Source organism: Sarcophilus harrisii, chromosome 3 (assembly GCF_902635505.1).
Source record: "Sarcophilus harrisii chromosome 3, mSarHar1.11, whole genome shotgun sequence".
NCBI lineage: Eukaryota > Metazoa > Chordata > Mammalia > Dasyuromorphia > Dasyuridae > Sarcophilus > Sarcophilus harrisii.
In genome coordinates this window covers 74,755,311-74,776,566 of record NC_045428.1, presented here as the reverse complement: position 1 = coordinate 74,776,566, position 21,256 = coordinate 74,755,311, and the positions used below count along the sequence as shown (strand labels likewise).

Below are 21,256 nucleotides of genomic sequence, written 5' to 3'. Positions count from 1 at the left end.
CATTTCACCTCTGCTTGCCAAAATTTCCTCCTTTGTATGATAATAACACCTATGTCTAAGGGATGCTGTGAGGATCAGTTGAGATAATATTTGTAAAGTGCTTTCTTTGCAAACCTTAAAACACTATGTAAATGGTGTCTGTCATTATCATTTTAAGGAGATCGGGAAGTACATTATTGGTTGCATGAGGTATACATATATGTGTTTGTGCCATCTCTGGGTTAAATATCAAATGGAATTATGTCTACATAGTTTTTTGCAAAGCAAAGCCTAATCATTTAGGATAATAATTATCCTTTTAAGCCAATAATCCTGAAACTGACAGTATTCTGATTATAGAAAGTAAAGATTTCATTAATTTGTTTTTTAAAAAGGTCCCCAGTTGATGAAACAAATTAAGTCCATACTCTTATTGATAACAGGTGATTAATCTTTGAAGCCAATAGTCTCTTTAGACTATTTGTAATTATTTCTTTGAGTATTCAGAGAAAATGTTTTTGATGATAAAAAGCAACTTGCTTTAAAATTATTATGGCTTTCATTCTTTCTTGAAGCACTATCATTAGAAAATTTAACCTTCTCTGGTACTTCATTCTCTCCTCTATAATTTCTCCTAGTCTTTATAATTAAGCCAGCAAGCCAAAATTACTAAGGGCCTTGTTCCTAAAGATTGGTAGTATGAAAAAAGTTATTCAGAAAGAACAGACAAATGTTCTACTGTGAGTCCCATGGACTTTTGTATAGACGAATTTAGAATGAATGAACTCACTATTCTACTGAGTGTATGCGCACTCGTGTGTGTGTGTGTGTGTTTGTGTATGTGTTTGGTGGGAGAAGAGGTTCTAAACCTGTTATTTCATCTATGTGGGGAACATCCAGTATGGAAATATTCTCCATGTATAGATCAGCAAATTGTCTGTAACTTAGAACAAGAAGCTGATGCAGAAAGAAGTTAAATGAAAAAGAGGCAGATGGCTCTTGGAAACATTCTTTAACCTTCAGCTTTCAGAAATATGGGTTTACACTAAAAACCGTGTATTTTAGCTAGGGCCAGCAATTCTAGCCTAACCTGTGTCTAGCTTTTTTATCTAGAGGAGCATAGTAGGAAAAATCTCTAAAGAGAAGAAGCAGAAGTAGAAATCCCTTGGCTAAAATATTTTGTTTTTGTGTGTATTTGTCACTTGGTCTACAGACAATTCTTCTATCATTAAGGTATCTTTGAAACAAAACAACAAAGCTTTGGCCCTTGCCCTCAATTCTGAGAAGTTGATTGGTCAGAGGCTTACAGAAGACAAGAAGGTTCTGATAAAAGAAATTGAGGCGGAGATGTTTATGAACGCCAGGCTCCGGAGAACCATTTCTTATGTGGTAAGAAGTCAAGGAATTTTTCTCATTATGTTTTGCTTGATTCCTAGAACTTAAGCAATTTATAATATTGGGTCATCCAATTTTTCTGTTTAGAAAATAATAATAAGTAGGGTATAGAGCAGGACTCGAGGGTCAGTTTTAGCCTCAGGAAGACCTGGATTCAAGTCTTTACCAATAGGTAAATCAGTGCTTCAGTGTCCTAACCATCTGTATATTTGTATGTATGTACACATATAAACATACATATACAAATACAGATATACACACGAGTGTATATATACATACAACTCATAAGGTAATATGTATATAAACTATTGCATACACAAATGTGCATGTTAATATATACACATAACACAAAACCCTATCTAAACATGCATGTACAATACAATGTGTGTGTGTATATATATATATATATCCAAATGTAGATATAGATATATATCCACTCATGCACATATACATGGATAACATAATGTGAATTTACACAAATATATATGTGTATATCTACTTGTGCATGCATATACATCTGTTTGATTTTGAGAACTGATTTTCCTATCTGGTATAGACTATAAATATGCAGTCACTCATAAACCCGATCCTAGTGCTGATGGTTCAGAAGCTTTGCCTTGCTCCATTTTCAACTTGAGCCAACTCATTCTTCCTTAGGAAGTCTGGTGGTCTCTGAACTCCTCATATGAGTGCCAGATTGACTGTGGACACCCAATGGGCTTTAGCTGACTACACCTCAGAACTTCCAGTTTAAAAAAATCTGTCAGCCTTTTCTTCCACTTCCCCAGATTGCAAAAGTGGTCAATCTCCTTGTACTTCTATCCCCTTCCCCAGGCTCTATAAAACACAAAATTATACAGGGGTCACCAGACATGAATTCCTACACTGATAAAACCCCAATGAAACCCCATATCTACACTAAACTTCTCCTGTTCAAGCCCCTGCCTTCAATGCCTTCATATCTATATGGTAGCTTCAGGTATAAAAACTTATTCTTGATTTTTGTGGTTGGGAACACTCATGCCATGGTTTGATTCTTTTGGTTAAATTCACCACAAGAATTCATATGGCAAATCAATAAAGCTACTTAGGAAGATTTTTCTGGGTATAACATATTGAGAAACATACAAATTAAGGCTATTTCCTATATAACTCACTGAGTATCCACTGTAATACTAAATGCTGCATGAGCTTTGGCTTTGAAGTCAGAGAACTTGGAAAAAAGCAAAGAGCATATAGTAAATTTAAGTAACATTGCAATCCTGGATCAGTTTCAGAATCTCATAGAAGGATATGGTCAGCGGTAAGAACATCAGCTCTTCTGACTCAGCAGCCAATCAGGGAAACTCCTTATCATTTGCTCCTATGTGGTCTCCAAGAGTGGCACTGAGCATGTTCCACAGGGGGTAAGGGGAAAGAAAACAAGTTTTTTTTAAGGATTAAGAACTCTGGTCTGGAAGTTCTGAATTTATGGCAGTTGCTATATTGGCTTGGTCCCTCTTTTACTTAGCTTTCCTGATGAGCCTTGTAGCATCTATTGTATATTTGTAGTATGTCTATGTGTGTGAATAAAAATATAACCAGTTGTTTTTCAGTGGGATTAACGTTTTTTCTTTTCTTTTATGCAGAATAAGATCCTCAGAGAATTGGAAACCCATATAAGTGCTAAACTTCTGTGTGCAATCAGAGAGAGTGATCCCTTTATAGTAAGTGCCTATTGCCTGAGGACCATCCAGGGGAACTGTACTTGGAAATCTGTTACTTAATATACTCTAGTGCAAAACTTCTTAAACTGTGGGTTGCCATCTCCTAGGGGGTCACATATAGGGATTGTGAGATTATGATTTATTATCAGCAAATGTTTGATTTATATACCTATTTCATATATCTATATTCCCGGGCTTGTGTAAAAATTTCTCAGACAAAAAGATGTCACAAGTGGAAAAAGGTTATTGTTAACCTTGCTCTACTGTGTGGTGTTCTGCTGTGTGGGACATTAGATTGTATTGTGGGCCAAATCAAGTCTCTTTCTTCAGGGAATACAGGGCATCTTTCTACTGCAGCATACCTCTTTCAGGTATATTATCCTTGCCCATACTCATCCTGCTGTCTTTTTTCACAGTGATTTTGGTTATAATAGCCCTATGCCTGATTTGGACCCCTTTCTTCTATCTGACCAACTCCTTTCTTTGAAGGCTCCCCATTTTTTTCAAGGTCCAGCTCAGCTACTTTCTTCTCCATGAAGGCTTTCCTGATTCATAGGATCATAACTTTAGAACCAGACAGGACCTTGTCTAGCTCAATTTCTTCTTTATGGATGAAGAGCTGGGTCCCAGAGAAGTTGTGATTTGCCTGAAATCATACAGCAGATTGGCAGTTCAATCTTAGGTCCTATGACTCCAAATTTTTTACCTGAAATCATTTCTTCTTCCTTAAATGACTCATTGGATGAGTCATTTCTATTTATTTCATAATCCTTTGTATGATAGTCATTTGAATATCTATCCTCTAGCCCTCACCCCCATGAAATCATAAATTACTTGAGAAGAGAACCTGTCATTTGATTATAGAACCTTTTGGGAAAATTAGAGCACAGGCCTGGAATCAGGATGACCTGTGTATTCAAATCCAACCTCAGACCCTTACAGCAGTAGAACCCAGGATAGGTCATTTCACCCTGTGTGCCTCAGTTTCCTCATCTGTAAAATGAACTGGAGAAGGAAATAGCAAACCACTCCAGTATCTCTGCCAAGAAAACCCACAAACAGAGTTATTAAGAGCTAGAAACAACTGAAACAGAACTTTATATATCATAGGGACTTAAGGATTTAAGGTCTATTTAGTTGTTTTGTTCCAATTGCTATGTACCCAGTGGCTATATCATGGACCCCTTTGGCACTCGGTCTTGATGAAAGCACAGACCCCTTCTCAGAATAATATTTTTGAGGACAAAATACAACTATTATATTGAAGTACAGCTATTAAAGTTATTTAAAAAATAAGTCTCTGGATCCTAGGTTAGGAGCTCTATTTTAGAGGGTGACAGAAATGAGATGAGTCCAAGAACTTGGGGAATCTAAAAACAGGATATTCAGATCCCCCTCTGAAATCCCTGATCCATTAGGAAGAGGTGTCTCTGTTGGAAAATGCTTCCTGAGACTGTTCTACCCAAGACCACTGAAGGCCCTTTTTGGAAGTATAGCAGGCAGAAGAGGGCTGACAAGTGGGACCACTTGGCATAACTGCCCCAGTTTAGGCGCCTGACCTTGGAGAAATGATGCCTTAAAGACTACAGGTACTGACACAATCTCTAGGCCTTGTTTGTGGTCTTTTCCTCAGCTCCTCCCACTAAAGATTATGACTTTTTATCTTTACCCTTTGCCAAGATTCCCAATGACTAGCCAAGCCTACAAGATATTATATTGTCTTGTTCAAAATGTTTCATCCCCTCATAAGCCAGGCTTACAATCTAGAGTTAACTGCTTTGTTGGTCATCTGGCTCAGGTGTGACTGGAAAAATAGGTCTTTTTGTAATTTTCTTGCTGCTTTTAGAATTCACTAAGGTTCTCTGTCAATCAATAAGCATATATTAAGCACTTAGTAGTTTCAAAGAACTGTGAAGTGAAGATGGAAAGAGATAAAAAATACATTCCCAGATCTCAAAAATACAAGATGGGTAGGGGGGGTACTCTAAAAAGGGAAATTCTTTGAGGAATAGAGGAGGGAGTAAGATTCTTGGATAAACCCATTTAGAAGTGATTAAGAAAATGAGAATTGGATTTGAATTTCTGGACTATAGTCTAAATTATAGGAAGGGTTGGGAATTAGTGTACCTAAGAATAGCTAGTAAAAATGATATTTCTCTGGAATATTGCAAATCTGATGACACAGACTTCGAACTAAAAAGAAAGGGAGAGGAAGAAATTTGTTTATGTATATTCATTAAGCTATTCCCCATGGAGAGTAACCACAAGAATAATAGTATTGGAGATAGCCAGAAATACACAGGAGACAAAATCCAAGGGAAAAAAACCAGTAACAAAATCCATGGCAACGGATTTCTATAATCTTTTGGAAAGTGTGGGTAACAAGAAAAATGAACTAGAGGGCTTAATCCAAGGAAGCAAATCTGACCTCAAAAGATATTACTGAGACTTTGGTGGGATGAGATTCATGACTGAATAGGGTGCTTGATGAGTATTTAAATCAATCAATAAGCAGTTATTAAGTACTTATTATGTTCCCTAAACTGTTAGGTTCTGATAGTACAAAGGAAAATGAAACTGTCTTTTCCCCCCAAGATGCCTGAAGTTTCTCTAGCAATTGATGAGGCATTCTCTAACTTATAATTAATGCCTATATACAAATACAAAGGCGTGGAAGATGGAGTATCATGTATTAAAAGAAAATAAGAGGACTAATCTGTCTGGATTGTAGAGTGTATAAAAGTGATGTACAATATAAAACCAGAAAATTAAATTAGCACCAGGTTATAAAGTGCTTAATCAAAAGAAGACAGATAGGTTTGAAGGTTAAAGTAGCATTGTATACTGAGAAGATATTCCAGAAAATTTTATAACCAGAGACAATAAGCACATGAAAAGCCTATCAGTAAAGATCAATAGAGGCAGAAACAGAAGGCTTTATTGTCAGGAGTATATCTAGACTATCTGGGCAGAAGAAGGAAATAGAGAAAAGGTCTAGAGACAGATCATAAGCCAGGCACAGAGGTATACTAGGGTAGTGAAGGAGGCCTATAATTATCTATTACCTTCTAAAAGTTTCTCTAGCAAAAGCAGAGCAGCTAATAATTTACTTACGTCTTAATAATAATTTCATTTTTTCTTAATCAAAAAACCTGAAAAGCAGACTTTTTTTTTTTTCTTCTGGATGTGATTCTTACTAATACAAAAGGACTAGTTGCTAGCATAGAAATTATGGGATTCATGGATGGGTAAGTAAGTAGTGAGCAAGAAGCGTCCATTATTTTTTAGAATTAGGACCAAAAAAGACATGAAATCTGGGAATAATCTGACAAGTATCCTAGATTTGGAGAGTGTAGATTTCAAAAGGTTCAGAGAAAGTATGGTTAGGATTCTGTTGATTAAAATTTTATAGGGAAAGTTATCCCAGGAAGAATGGATAAATCTCAAATTCTGAAGATGCAAAAATTAAACAAAAACCCAATTCTAATAATACCTCTTCCATTGAATCATTAAAGAAAGCTAAAGTAATCTCAAGACATCATGAAGAGAGTCATATCCCCTTCTTCCTCCCACCCCAGTCCAGCAATAAGAAAGTGATCTCTTCATTGTACTCTGTTCTCATCAGTCCTCATTTAGAATATGATATTCAGTTCTAAGAACCATATTTTCAGAGCTTTGCTAAACTGAAGAATATCTTGAGAACAACAACTCAGATAATCAAAAGTCTTGACTCCCTTCTAAAGAATTCATTGAAGGAGCTAGGAGTATTTAGACTGGAGAAGAAAAAACTTCGGAAAAAAAAAAGATGCTATGAGATGGCACTTTTAAAGTATTTGAAGATCTCTTGTGCAGATTTGTTCAGTTTGGCCCCAGAAATAGAACAAAGTGGTAGTTACAATGAAGCAAATTAATATTTGATATAAAGAAAAACTACATACAACTAAAACTATCCAAAAATAGGATCAGTTGCTTTAGGAGGTAGTGGGTTCCTTTTTTTTTTTTTTTTTTTTTAATTTAATAGCCTTTAATTTACAGGATATATACATGGGTAACTTTACAGCATTAACAATTGCCAAACCTCTTGTTCCAATTTTTCACCTCTTACCCCCCCCCCACCCCCTCCCCTAAATGGCAGGATGACCAGTAGATGTTAAATATATTAAAATATAACTTAGATACACAATAAGTATACATGACCAAAACATTATTTTGCTGTACAAAAAGAATCAGACTCTGAATTATTGTACAATTAGCTTGTGAAGGAGATCAAAGATGCAGGTGTGCATAAATATAGGGACTGGGAATTCAATGTAATGGTTTTTAGTCATCTCCCAGAGTTCTTTTTCTGGGTATAGTTAGTTCAATTCATTACTGCTCCATTAGAAATGATTTGGTTGATCTTGTTGCTGAGGATGGCCTGATCCATCAGGACTAGTCATCATCTAGTATTGTTGTTGAAGTATATAATGATCTCCTGGTCCTGCTCATTTCACTTAGCATCAGTTCGTGTAAGTCTCTCCAGGCCTTTCTGAAATCATCCTGTTGGTCATTTCTTACAGAACAGTAATATTCCATAATTTTCATATACCACAATTTATTCAGCCATTCTCCAACTGATGGACATCCATTCAGTTTCCAGTTTCTAGCCACTACAAAAGGGCTGCCACAAACATTCGTGCACATACAGGTCCCTTTCCCTTCTTTATAATCTCTTTGGGATATAATCCCAGTAGTAACACTGCTGGATCAAAGGGTATGCACAGTTTGATAACTTTTTGAGCATAGTTCCAAACTATTCTCCAAAATGGTTGGATTCGTTCACAACTCCACCAACAATGAATCAATGTCCCAGTTTTCCCACATCCCCTCCAACAATCATCATTATTTTTTCCTGTCATCTTAGCCAATCTGACAGGTGTGTAGTGGTATCTTAGAGTTGTCTTAATTTGCATTTCTCTGATTAATAATGACTTGGAGCATCTTTTCATATGACTAGAAATAGTTTCAATTTCTTCATCTGAGAATTGTCTGTTCATATCCTTTGACCATTTTTCAATTGGAGAATGGCTTGATTTTTTATAAATTAGAGTTAATTCTCTATATATTTTGGAAATGAGGCCTTTATCAGAACCTTTGACTGTAAAAATATTTTCCCAGTTTATTGCTTCCCTTCTAATCTTGTCTGCATTAGTTTTGTTTGTACAAAAACTTTTCAGTTTGGTATAATCGAAATTTTCTATTTTGTGATCAGTAATGATCTCTAGTTCTGCTTTGGTCATAAAGACCTTCCAGTGGGTTCCTTTTAAAAGAAGTTCTTTAAATAGACTAGATGAACACTTGACAGTGATCCTAATTCTGGTATGGATTAGACTAGATGTTCATTTCTTTCTAACAATTCAATGATTCTGTAAAGACATTTATATATGGCAAATGCTTAATTCAATATATTGTGTTATTCCATCATATATGACACTTATTTCATTAGCTTTGACATATATTCCATAAATTTGATCATGTTAGTGAATAAACATAGCTTTTAGCATGTTCTTATTGATCATTGCTTCTCAATTTTCTTCTCCAGACCTTTGCCATAGTGTGTGAACAACTCCATGACATTAGTAATTGGAGTTTGTAACTTAAATGGGAATCATCTTAACTCTTGGAATAATGTTCTACTGATCTCCAACCTCCTTTTCTTATGTTTATCAACTATGTTTTTGTTATCTTTAAGTTCCCTCCTATTCCTTTTTATAGATTTCAGAGGATATCAAGATAGAAAATTTGTTCATTGATGATAACACAGATAAGCACAGGACCAGCTCACCATATGGGTAGGTATAAAATGTTAGATCTGTTATATCTTTGGGGAGTCTAATCTTTATACTTTTAGGATATTATTATATATCCTATTTAATGGCCTTTTCTCTATTTTTATCTAACTTTATTCTTCTCTTCCTTGCAAGTCTTTCCACCTTAGGTTTTGTAACATTGTCTCATTCTAACTCTTTCTGTCTCATACATTGTTTATCGTCTTCTCCAACTCTGCTTTTCTCTCCTTTATACTCAGATGTATGCATATCCTGAGACCCAGTCTCTAGTTCTCTCTATTCTTATTCTAGTTTCTTTGTATCTTTTGGGGTGTCTTTATAAATCTATGTAGATAACTCAGATCTACTCATCCAGATCTGAACTTTCTCCATGATTCCATTTCAACCTTCTAGTTGCTTTCTGGGCATCTTCACTTATATGATCTCCTATTACCACCAATAATTCTATTATATTCTAAATCTGTTACCAAACCATTTTCATCATTTTTCCTCTAACTCTGGCTTCTTCTCTGGACTTACCTATTTATTGTTGTTTGACTTATCCAGATTCAAACTTTGGAGCAAACCTCTGCTTCTGCCTCCTAATTAGTCATAGAAACATATTGATTCCTCAACAGTTTGCTTCTGTCTCTTGTGGTACTAGTATCACTATCTCACCATCTTGCTATCCATTATCCCTTATCACCATGGACATCATCTACTGCAATATCATAACTGATCTTCCTGCTCTCACTTCCTGGCCCTTCAGCTACTTCTGTGCACTGCTATCTAATTTTCCTAAAATATTTGTGCACAGAAACCTTCAATGGCTTTTGATAATAGTTGGGTATTCAAGGCTTCAACAATTTAGTCCCTATCTAACTTTTCAACCTTACCTTTTACTCTCTCCCAAATAAAACTTTCATTCTAGTCTGACAGGTCTATTTATTTTTCTTCAAAATAACTCTGACCCTTCCTTACCCTTTACCCCCTGGAGTCTTTGTTGAAGCCATATTTTTGCTTGCAATGCATTATCCAGCCTTGATGCTCCCCTAAGTCTTTTTCTACTTCTACAACTAAAATTTTATTGCTCATTTCTCTGGCCCATGATGATCTCTCTTCTTAATTTCCATATAACTTGTTTATATCATGTATTTAGATCTTAACATATTCTCCTTCAAAATATGTAATTCACCTTCCTATTGTGACTATGAACCTTTTAGGTGTAGGAACCATGTATTATGCTATTTTGCAACCCCACACCGCCTAAAAAATTTTCTTATGCATACTTAGGGGTTCAGTGTTAGCAATGATAGTTTTATAATAGTCTGCAACAGAATTTAGAGTTTCTTGATAAGGTCTAGATATGGGGTACCTAAATGAAATTAGGGTTTAGTTGAGGTCTAGTGGCAGGTTTGGGCTACAGGGAATCAAACAGAGCTCCTCTGCAACCCCATTGGATTCAGCACAAGGATATGGTGATAAATGGAGTCTAGTAGCGGTGTGAGTCCCCAATAAAAGCATTTATCAGCCCGAAAAGCTAGATTGATAAAAGTAGTTTATTATTGGGTTTGGAAGCAAGGTTAAAGCATAGTTAAGGAAATAGGCGAAGGTTGAGATGAGGAGGGCACCAGACAGAGGGTACAGTGGACAGAAAGTCCTGATATGCCAAGCGTAAGGCTGGCATGTTTGGGACCTCTACAAAGAGGGGGTCCCAGCTTGGCCCCTTTTATAATGGGAGATTTAGTTAGAGGGGTCTGTGGGTGTATCCCCAAGTTGGCTCAGATCCAGATGGGGGCTGGGACAGGCCCAGATTTTCTATTGGAATTCAAAGGGATCAGGATTTGTGAATCAAAAGGTCCTGGATTGATAATGCTTCAACTAGAAGGGGTTGGGAGTCAGAAAGAAAGGAATCTTAAAGGGACCACACCCGCATCATTTCTTAGCTACTGATCAGGATCATTCAGCCATAGGTCCCTTTGGAGAGGTTCCTTCTTTGACCTTATCCAGGTAGGTTTATAATTGGAAGAACAAAAAGGTTGTAACCGTCATATTCTGACATTAATATGATTACTAGATACTTCTCTATTTGGTGATTAGGGATACAAGTAGAAAATGATATAAATCAAGTTCTCTAGCCTATCCTTATTTAGTTTTCAGGAATATGTTGGAACCAGCTTAAAACTTGAGGGAGAACAGTTAAATTTCTGGCATGAGCATTTACATCTTAGATATCAGCAAACACCATAAATCAGGACTTGGTGTTGTTTTGTTGATTGTCTGAATAAAGAAAATATAAAATAGCTTACCCTAATTTAAAAAAAAAAACTCAAATGCTGAAAATTGAAAAGGCTTATGATCTTGTGACTTGACAATTGTGTTTTCTTGGTATATCTAGAATAAGTTTTGTTCTTTTGCTGATTGAGTTCCAGTCAGTAACCTATTCTAAAGCTTGGTTTCTATTCAGCAGTGATAGAGAAATCAAGTTAGGTATTTATTTCTCTGCCCATTTCTAGAACCATTGCAGAATGGTGTTACATTTAAAATTATGTTCCCTATTATTATTCTATAAGAAATGATAAGCAGGCTGATTTCAGAGAAGCTTGGAAAGACTTACATAAACTGATGCTGAGTGAAGTGAGCAGAACCAAGAGAACATTGTACATAGTAACATCAAAATTATGAGATGATCAACTTATGATAGACTTAGCTCTTCTCAGAAATGTGGTGATCTAAGATAATTCCAATAGACTTGAGATGGAAAATGACATCTACATCCAGAGAGAACTATGGAGACCAAATATAAATCAAAGCACAGTATTTTCACCTTTTTTGTTGTTTGCTTGCTTGTGTCTTTATCATGGTTGCCCCCCTTTTGTTCTGATTTTTCTTGCACAATATGACAAATATGGAAATATTTTTAAAATTATTATACATGTATAACCTATGTCAGATTGCTTTCTGTTGTGAGGAGAGGAGAGGTAAAAAAGTTGGAACATAAAATCTTGCAAAATGAATGATGAGAACTATCTTTACATATAATTGGAAAAATAAAATACTATTGAGAAAAATATATTTTGTGTATATAATATAATAAATAATAAAACAAATTATATTCCTGACTATTTTCTTATTTCAGGTTAACCAAGTCATCACTGAAAGATCCAACTACTGATGTGGAAAAGAAGAAACAACCAGGTACTGATCTCAAAGATCTCTTCCTTCAATACACAAAAAGCTTCCAAACACAATAACACATGGGGTTCAAGAAACTTTCAAATTCTAATGGAGGTTAAATGAATTGAAAACAAAACAAACAACTCCCTTCTACCCCCACAACATCCTTGTTGAACTCCAATGTATTATTTGTTTCCTTTGTTCTTTTATTTCTCTTCCCTTATCATGTTTACATTAACCTATGGCATAATATACACATGCCCAAAATATATAATAGGCATCCATTATCAGGAAGATTATATATATCTCTAATAGCTCTAAACTTAAGAATTTATGTACCTGTGTTGACTTACTTTACAATTTTTAAAATATACCATATATATTTGACATATGGAACAGAGTGTCAAAAAAGGTGGATTATCTGAGCAATGGATGTTTGGGAGATTTTTGTTTGCACTGGATAAGGAAAGGACAACTAGCAGCAATCAATCAGTGGGTTGAAGAGAATCCAATTTCTATACTCCCAATGGCCAGTTCGACCCTGGACTCACCTCTGCAGAAAAGGTATAATTCAGTCTGTAGTAAAGGATCCTATTGCCACATGTACAACAAAATCATTCCTATCATTAAAATAATGATCACAGAACAGATAGTGGGACCAGCTTTGGAGTCAGGAAGTTGTACATTCAAATCTTGATTCTGGGACATAGGATCATGGATTCAAAAGTACCAAGTAATCTCAGAGGGCATCACATCCAACTCCTTCATTATACAAATGAAGAAATTGAAATCTAGAATGGAGGAAAAACTCAGACACTATCTAGATAAAGATATTATTTAATACTTACCAATGAGGATACTAAGGCCTAAGGGGATTTATTCAAGATTATGAAGGTGATAAGGGAAGCTAGGTACTATAGATAAGAGTGCTGGGTGGGGAATCAAGAAGACCTGCATCAAATCTAGCTTCAGGCAGTAGCTGTGTGACCCTCACAACTCACTTACCCTGTTTGACTCAGTTTCTTCATCTGTAAAATGAGCTGGAGAAGGAAATGGCAAACCACTCTATTATCTTTGCCAAGAAAACCTCAGTTGGAGTCACAAAGAGTCAGAATGACTGAAAAATGACCAAGACAGAGGAAGAATTCAAATTCAGGCCTCTAACTCTAACTCTAAGCTAGAACCATAAGGTACAGGCAAGTTATTGCTTTAGGCACAGAAGGTATGTCAACACTGAGAGTTCCCTACACTTATGATATCAAAGCTCCAATTCTCTCTGCCCTCTACCAAATTAAAATATATTTATGTTTAACATATTAAAGGCTTTTGCTCTGTGAGAAAGAAGATACACTACTCTTTTGCCAGTTAAGATGAATTCCAGTAAATGAAATGTGTTCTGTTTTTCTTTTTATAGAAAGGATGCAGGTGAATGCCATACAGATCTTGGAATCTGGAGTGGCTGATGTTTTATCTGTAAGGAAGGACCACGAGTCTGGGGGTCCCTGTTATGAAAATCAGTCACCGTTTTGGGGAAACATCACTCGGAGGAAGAAGTGGGCCTCTTCCTCTTACCTAAACTGTCAGACTACAGCTGTGAACTTTGAGACATACATGTGTTCAAATCGTTTTTCCCAGTGGACCACTGATCCTGGAAGTCCTGCGGGAGAGATGAATAGACAAGAAGCTTCCACCTTCTCTTGGCTCTCTGATCCCCATTGTGATTCCAACAATAATACCTCTCTACTAGAAGAAGCAATTCTTTCTGGGCGTGTCTCAGAGGAAATAACCTGTAATAAAGAAAGGTCTTTTAATACTAATGAGCAGGACAGATCAGTCGCAACCTTGACAAAGAACCAAAACAAAATCAATGATGGTGCTGATAAAGATATAGCTTCACCTTTGAGATCGGTGAAGTGTGTTTTTATGGAACAGGAGGTCCAAGACACAGTTGGAATACATCCTATTAAGGATTTAGACAATAATAGCAAAAGACTATCCCAGAATCTTATAACACTGAGATCCTCAAGTAAATTAGCACTTGTATCACCTATGTTTCCATTGGAGATGGATTCTTTGGGAGAAAACTCAATCCTTACAAATATTGGACCTCCTGAGGACCAGCTTTACCAAGTAAGTGACAGAATTAGAAAATGTAAGCAAACCTATCAGGGTAATAAGGTGTGTTCAAAAAAACAAGAAAAAGTAGCAATCCCTTCTTCTGGGAAAAGAAGGAAAACTCTTTCAGAAAAACGAATCAAGGGAGAAAACCAGCACAGAAATTCAAACTGTGATCTAACTTATAAATCTTCGCGATCTGTTGTAAAGCAATTATCTCAAAAGAATAAGGTCACAGATAAGATGTTTTCAAATGAGATAAATAAGGAAATAAAACAGATAGGAAACAGGATATCTGCTGACTTACACAACACTCCAAGCAAAATAAATAACTACAAAGAAATAAAAGAGTCAGAAAAGATAGTGATAAATGTGGATCAGGAGATCCCAAATACACTGAGAACACTCAGTATGAAAGTTCTGCAGAAAATGACCCACAGACCTTTAAAACAGGAAGGAAGAAGGATTTATGACACTAAAGCCAGTGACCTCAGAAAGTTAAATCAGATTCCATTGGAAAGCAACTTGAAGCCTGATTCTCAAGAATATATGCCTATGTACAAAACTAAAGAAAGACAAGTAAAATGTAGTAACATCCACCCAAAAAAGGCAAGCTCACTGAATAGTAAAATGGAAACTTTTAACTCAGACAGCAAACAAAGCAATATAGGGGATTCACTGGGCAGAAAGAAGCAAGGTCTGAAAAGCCACATAGGCAATTCTAGAATTCCTATCTTGGCTTCCTACTCTGTAAAACCAAGTTTAAATAACATGTGTCATGCTTCTGTTAAGAGTAAGAAGGACATCCAAAATAACGTAAATAAAAAACAGATACCATCAACTGTTCAGGTCAGTGCAACTAGGAATGGGACAGGATCAATGACTAAAGCAAAACAAATAGTTGAAAATGTTCTTTCAACCAAAGACCAATCTGATTTTGGAAAGAAAGTTGTTTCTGAGACTGTTTCAGGAGAACATGAATCCACAGAAGTTGTACAGGTGGTACAGAATGAAGTACATAATCGCCTTTCTAAAACGGGAAGAAACTTCTCCCAGAAGGCCACCAAAAAATTGGTCCTGAATAGTTCTAGATCTTTGGAACTTTCCTGTGTGACCTTAACCCGAAAGCAACCTGTCAGGACTTCTTTAGTAGATTTCCAAGTTCTGGAACCTCATCTGATCAATGGCAGAGTTTTAACAACCCCTCCTCCTGGGCTGGAGAGTTGCCAAATCACAAAAGGAGGGAACTCTCCTTCTGATCCAAAAGATAGTTGGAGTATGGCAGTTCTTCCTAGAGATTCTTCTCTCAGTAAAAAAACTCCAAAGAAAGGTAAGAAATGAGGGTGGGTGACCTTGGACAAATCTTGTTGCCACCCAGTAGACTCAAGATCTTTTTCTCACAAAATTACCCAAAAGTTCACAACATCAAATTTGAAGACTTCCCAGTTGGGTTACAACCAGAATTTTGCCCTTAATACACCATCCACTGATTTTTCTTGTGCAGCATATTTGTGGAAATATGTATAGAAGAATTGCACATCCAACATCTTGCCATCTAGGGGCAGGGGTGGAGGAAAAGGAGGGAAAAAAATTTTAAACACAAGGTTTTGCAAGGGTGAATGCTGAAAATTATGCATGTATATATTTTGAAAATAAAAGCTTTAATTAAAAAAAAAATACACCATCCGTTCACTTAATATAACCCTTGATCTCTGGCATCTGGACTTCTACTGGGAACTTAGTTTTGCCAAGGACTTGTATGCAATCTTATACTTTCTTATTGCTCTTCTCTGCCATTGGTTCATCTTATTGCTACCCTTTAAGAATAGATGTTATCCAAGATTCTATTCTAAGCTTTCTCTTTTATGAAAAAAGGATTGATGGGGGAGGGGGGTGTTTAAACTGTTCAATAAGCTAAAAACTAAATTCAAGGACATGAATAGAGGAATTGGCTGTGACAGAAAGGATGGTTTCCCTTTCTTCTGATATGGGCACAAAAAAGGAATGATAAGTAATGAATTTGGAGGGTATAGAGTAAGGAAAGTGAAAAATAGCCATTTTCACTTAGCTATTGAGATAGTCAGGGTTTTTTACGCCAAGTAGCCTTTGCTTGCAGGTGAGAGTTTTACTGCATCTTAATCCCACTCTGCATCCTTTATCCTTTTCATCCCCTGTACTGTCAGTTGGGTTATTATCTTTACTTAAGTTGATTGTTTATATTCATACATGAATATTTATGTGCATAATTTTCCATATAAGTTGTAAGCTTACAGGAACTGTCTTATATTTTGGTATCTGCTACAGTAACTAGCATGTTGCCACAAAAATGGGTACATAATGTGTGATCAACAAACTGCTTGATCTGACAGTTATAATTCTATTCTTTAGCAGATTCCATAATTAGTTTTGATTTATTTTGGAAACATTGTAAATGTCACTTATGTGTTTGTGTGCACCCAGAAAACCAAGAGTCACACAACCTGGAAAACACCAGCTTTTCTTCCCCTATTCCCACATCAAAATGCTTGGAAGAATCTAGAACTACCTTGAGACGTTCAGCAAGAAACAAAGAAAATCTTGTTAGCTACCGAGAGCCCCGACTCAATTGGTGAGTATTATTTTTATTATTTTCTCCCTGAACTTTTGCTAAATGTTGTTATTTTGGTTTGGAAGTATCTGGCATCATCACCTGCTTTTGAATGTACCAACTTTTTCTACTGAAGGTCTAGATTTTTCAGATCCTCGATTTTGAAGCAACTTTCAGCACTATCAATCACCTGCTTTTTTTCAATAGTTTCCTCGATTTTCATGACAATGCTACTTCCTGATTATCCTCCTACTTATCTTGTTTGCTCTTCTCAGAAATAAACTGCATCTTCTGTTTTATTGCATGTTTATGCCTTCTGAGATTTGTTTCTTCCCTTCACAATGCTGTCTAACATCAGATTTTTCACTGCAGATTGAGACCATAACATAAACCAAGTTTTCATTATGATAATTTTATTACCTTCCAAGAAGTAAATGTAGAAGCAGCTAGGTGGCATAGTGAATAGAACACTGGTCCTGGAGAGAGGAACATCTGAATTCAAATTTGACCACATATATTTACTAGTTGTATGATTCTGGACAAGTCACTTAACCCTCATTGCTTCAAAAAATAAAAGTAAATCAATGTAGCCAGTTTCTTAGCAAGGCAGCATATTATAGATGAGGCTGAATATATGAGCCACTTTTCAATGTCTCTGAATAATTTCCCATCATAGAGTTTCATGGGAAGCAGCATGCCATGAGGATAGAGAAGTAGCCTCTGAATTGGGACCAAATGATGTCAAGTCAAGCCTGGGCCACAGACTAGCTATGTTGGTGCTGCAGCCAGCTCAACCTGGCTTAAGAATCTATTAAATTTTTAATGAGAATATTTTCATCTTGGAAATGGGTCAGCACTAAAAACCAGAGCTTGATGTATATTGTTTGATAAATGTTTAGATTTAAATGATGGGAAAAATAGTAATTCAGATTAAAAATTTTCTGAGGAAAATGGGTTATGAAAACATTTAAGAACATTACCCCTATGTGTAATTCTAATCATTTGTTAATCTTTTAATATTCTAGGCAACTCTCTTTTAAGACTTTAAGGAACAGTTGTGATCTGCATTGAGAGAGGAAGTTTTCTCACTGGGTACATCATTGAAATCGCAGATCTAGTCCAAGATATTTCATAGTATTTTAAGACTGAGTCCTGGAAGGAGCCTGATAAATCATTTAACCCAACACTAATACTTCTTAGATAAGGAATATGAAGCCCAGAAAGGAGAAGTAATTACTCATGGTCATGCAGCTAGTAAGTAGAAGATGCAAGATTTGAGCCTAGCTCTAGTATTATTTGGCAGGTATACCACCTACCAAAAAAAGTTATTCACATCTGGGCCACATTTACAAAATGCCTGAATCTTAGTCAATAATTTCCAGGTTTGAGTTTTCCAGATTTAGGTTGGAATCTCAGGTTGGGTTCAAATGAATTTTTAAATAAAGGCCAAAAAGAACAGAAAATCATTCAAAAATCATTCAAAAATAAAACTCCTGTTCACAAAATCTTACTGAATCAGGACTTTCTAAGTCAGTTACATCTTTCTGCATTAAAATAACTTTATGCCAGGCAAGGAAGAAAAATGATGGTCTTTTTCCTGTTCTGCAGCAAATTGAGGCGTGGAGACCCATTCACAGATGCGGTGTCTCTTCATTCTCCAATAAACAGAAAAGAAGAAATAATGAAAAATAGTAAAAACACCAAGTAGAGGAAGAGCTATAAATATGACAAAATTTAGAGTTTAAAAGGTTTCAATTTATTTTAAAGATTATTTTGACAGATAACATTTTGAACCAGTGGCATTTTAAGGGTTTGATGGTATCCTGTGGCTTATTTCTTCACTTTATGCTTTTAAAATATATGTAAATTAAAACTAAAATTTAAAATAAAGACAAATATTTTAATTCCCAATTTTATGTCAAAGGGTTTGACTTTTTTGTTTGAAGCTTTTTTTAGACATGGATGAATAGTAAGGAAATAGATTCACAGAATAGATTCTAAAAATAGTTATATTAGGGAAAACATATTTTATTGCCATCAATCAATTTAAATTTGCTCATTAAATTTAAAAAAATTATCCATTATCCAAATTTTAAAAACTATCCATAATAATTCAGACAATCCCCGAGTCCTGGAAGTCGCATTCATTCTAAAGGTTCACCAACACTAAGAATGTCCCAATGGAATGCAAGTCTTTTCAAAATCAAGACTCTCATTTATTATAACTCTGGCACCTAAGATGATGTCTAGAATACTGTAGGTACTTAATAAATGCCTAATGATTGATGGATGTTGTACAGCCAACCATTTTTTAAACTGTTGTTACCAATAGGAATAGATCATTCTTCAATGATCTGAAACATACTTTTGAAGATGGCTCCCAGAAAGTCAGATTTTCCATTCTTTGTGTCATCTGCTAAGTTTTGACGTCTTTAGTAGGGGATATTTGCACAGCAGTTATTTTTTAAGATCAAAAGAATATTTTTTTTAAAAAAGGATATAATCTATGAATTTATAAATTGCTGAACAAACAAATGGGTAAATGACAAAGAATTTATTAAGCATTTCCTATGAGCAAAGAGGACTGCATTAAATTGTAGGGCTTAGGTTTAACCTGTATCAGATTGCCTGCTGTCTTGGAGAGGAGGGAGAGAGAGGGAGAAAAATTTGAAACACAAGGTTTTGTGAAGTGAATGTTGAAAACCATCTTTGCATGTATTTAGAAAAATGCTATTTAAAAAGCTATGGCTACAATTAGAAAAGCAAAGATGGGTTCCTGCCAGGGGTTTACATTTCAAGAGAGGGAGACAATGAATATAGGGGAGAGGTGGACAGGGAGGACTGCCTTCTGAAAAGTTAGAGAGATGGCTTGTAGGACCATAGAGAATTACATCAACATATTCCATCCAGACACAAGTTGATTTGATCATGGTTTATCATTCCAGAACATGGGTCTTATGAAGGGTCAAGATGGCTTGTGATACTACAGGGAATAAAGCCAGAGAATAGGAAGATAGTTTCAATAGACATAAATATTAAGATAAAGATAATTTATTAGTACTTACTATGTGGCAGGCACTGTGCTAATTGCTGAAGATAGAAATGCAAACTACTCCCAAGAAATGTATATTCTAATGAAGACAACACTTAAAGGGAAACTAGAAGGGAAAATAGGATTGGAATTATGCATATCCTGGCATAGTTTGAGGCTGGTGGCTGAGAAATCAATGAAAGCCTGATTTTCAGCAAGAGAAGGTAAAAGCTCACTTATCAGAAACTAGGGTAGTTACAGAAAATGGTCTAGGAAAGGCAGCTGCCAATCTAGACAGCAATACGAAATAGATAACTAATTTAAATAACATCTGCTGTTGAACAGATATTTGGGATAAATTTCCATATTTTGTTTTATCTCTTTCTTCGATCCAAGGATGGATAGCTGGTATGGTATAGTAGAAAAAAAAAAAAAAAAAACACTAGATTAACAAAAGACCCAAGATCTAATTTTAATTACCAACTAGTCATCTGCTTTCTGGTAATTAGCCTTTTATGTTTCTTTAAAATATTAGAAATAACAGGTAGAAATTTCTACCTATCACCAAAGGCTCTTGTGGGGATCAAAAGAAAATGAAAACACAAAAGTCACTTTGAAATGCATAAACATTATTTCATTGGGAGAAGAGAGGGGAAAAGGATACCATAACAAATTTTGGGCAACGAGGTGGTATAGTGGATCAGGAGTGCCTGATCTGAAGTCAGGAAGCCTCATCTTCCTGGGTTCTATCTAACCCAGCCTCAGACATTTACTACCTCTGTGACTGGACAAGTCTCTTCATCTTTAAAATGAGCTAAAAAAGAAAATGACAAACCATTCTAGTATCTTTGCTAAGAAGATCCCAATTAAGTTCATGAAGGGTTGGATATGACTGAAATTTTATAAAAGCATTAAGTCTGAATGAGATAAAAGTGTGGGGAAAGTTCATTAAAATCATCTTTGAAAAGATAATTTGAGACTAATGAAAATGCTAATTGATAAAATTTTAGGGAGTATATCATTTAACCAGAACTGTTGAGAAAGTAATTTTTCCAGATAATTGAAACTTGTTTAGCACTTAACACAGTGCTTGAGAAATAATAGATGCCAGGTAACTGCTGATTGGTACCTTTTAAGAAATCTTTTTAAAGTTCATTATTTTAAATGGCAATTGTCCAAAACGCAGATTATACATCTTCCACATTTCTTGAAAAGAGCACAGCTTTTTAAAGGAGAGCTGGATAGAATCATAGGGACGTACTATAATGAAATAAAAAACTTAAGGCCTAGGAAGAGAGAAACTTGGCCCATGATTTAATAGATAATAAAATGCAGAACCAAAGGCAAATCCAGGTCCTCTGACTCCATGTAGAAATCTTTCCAATGAGCTCATGACTGGGGTTCTTCTTTTGATGAAATCAACTCATGAGAGATCCCTTTAGAACTGTCTTGAGAGCAA

General features: G+C 35.6%; 1 protein-coding gene across 2 annotated transcripts in view; it reads left to right on the top strand.

Moving 5' to 3' along the window:
- LOC105750035 (shugoshin 2-like) overlaps positions 1–18,590 on the top strand; it is a 30,715-nt gene extending 12,125 nt beyond the window's left edge. Inside the window, exons 3-9 of one of the 2 annotated variants that reach the window (XM_031958180.1) lie at positions 1,193–1,368; positions 3,003–3,080; positions 8,835–8,911; positions 12,027–12,085; positions 13,479–15,509; positions 16,640–16,787; positions 18,375–18,590. In XM_031958180.1, the coding sequence (XP_031814040.1) occupies positions 1,193–1,368; positions 3,003–3,080; positions 8,835–8,911; positions 12,027–12,085; positions 13,479–15,509; positions 16,640–16,787; positions 18,375–18,474 (2,669 nt within the window). In that variant the 3' untranslated portion in view covers positions 18,475–18,590. The remainder of the gene's footprint in view (positions 1–1,192; positions 1,369–3,002; positions 3,081–8,834; positions 8,912–12,026; positions 12,086–13,478; positions 15,510–16,639; positions 16,788–18,374) is intronic. The other variant, XM_031958181.1, reaches the window with a different exon arrangement.
- Positions 18,591–21,256: the final 2,666 nt, after the last annotated feature.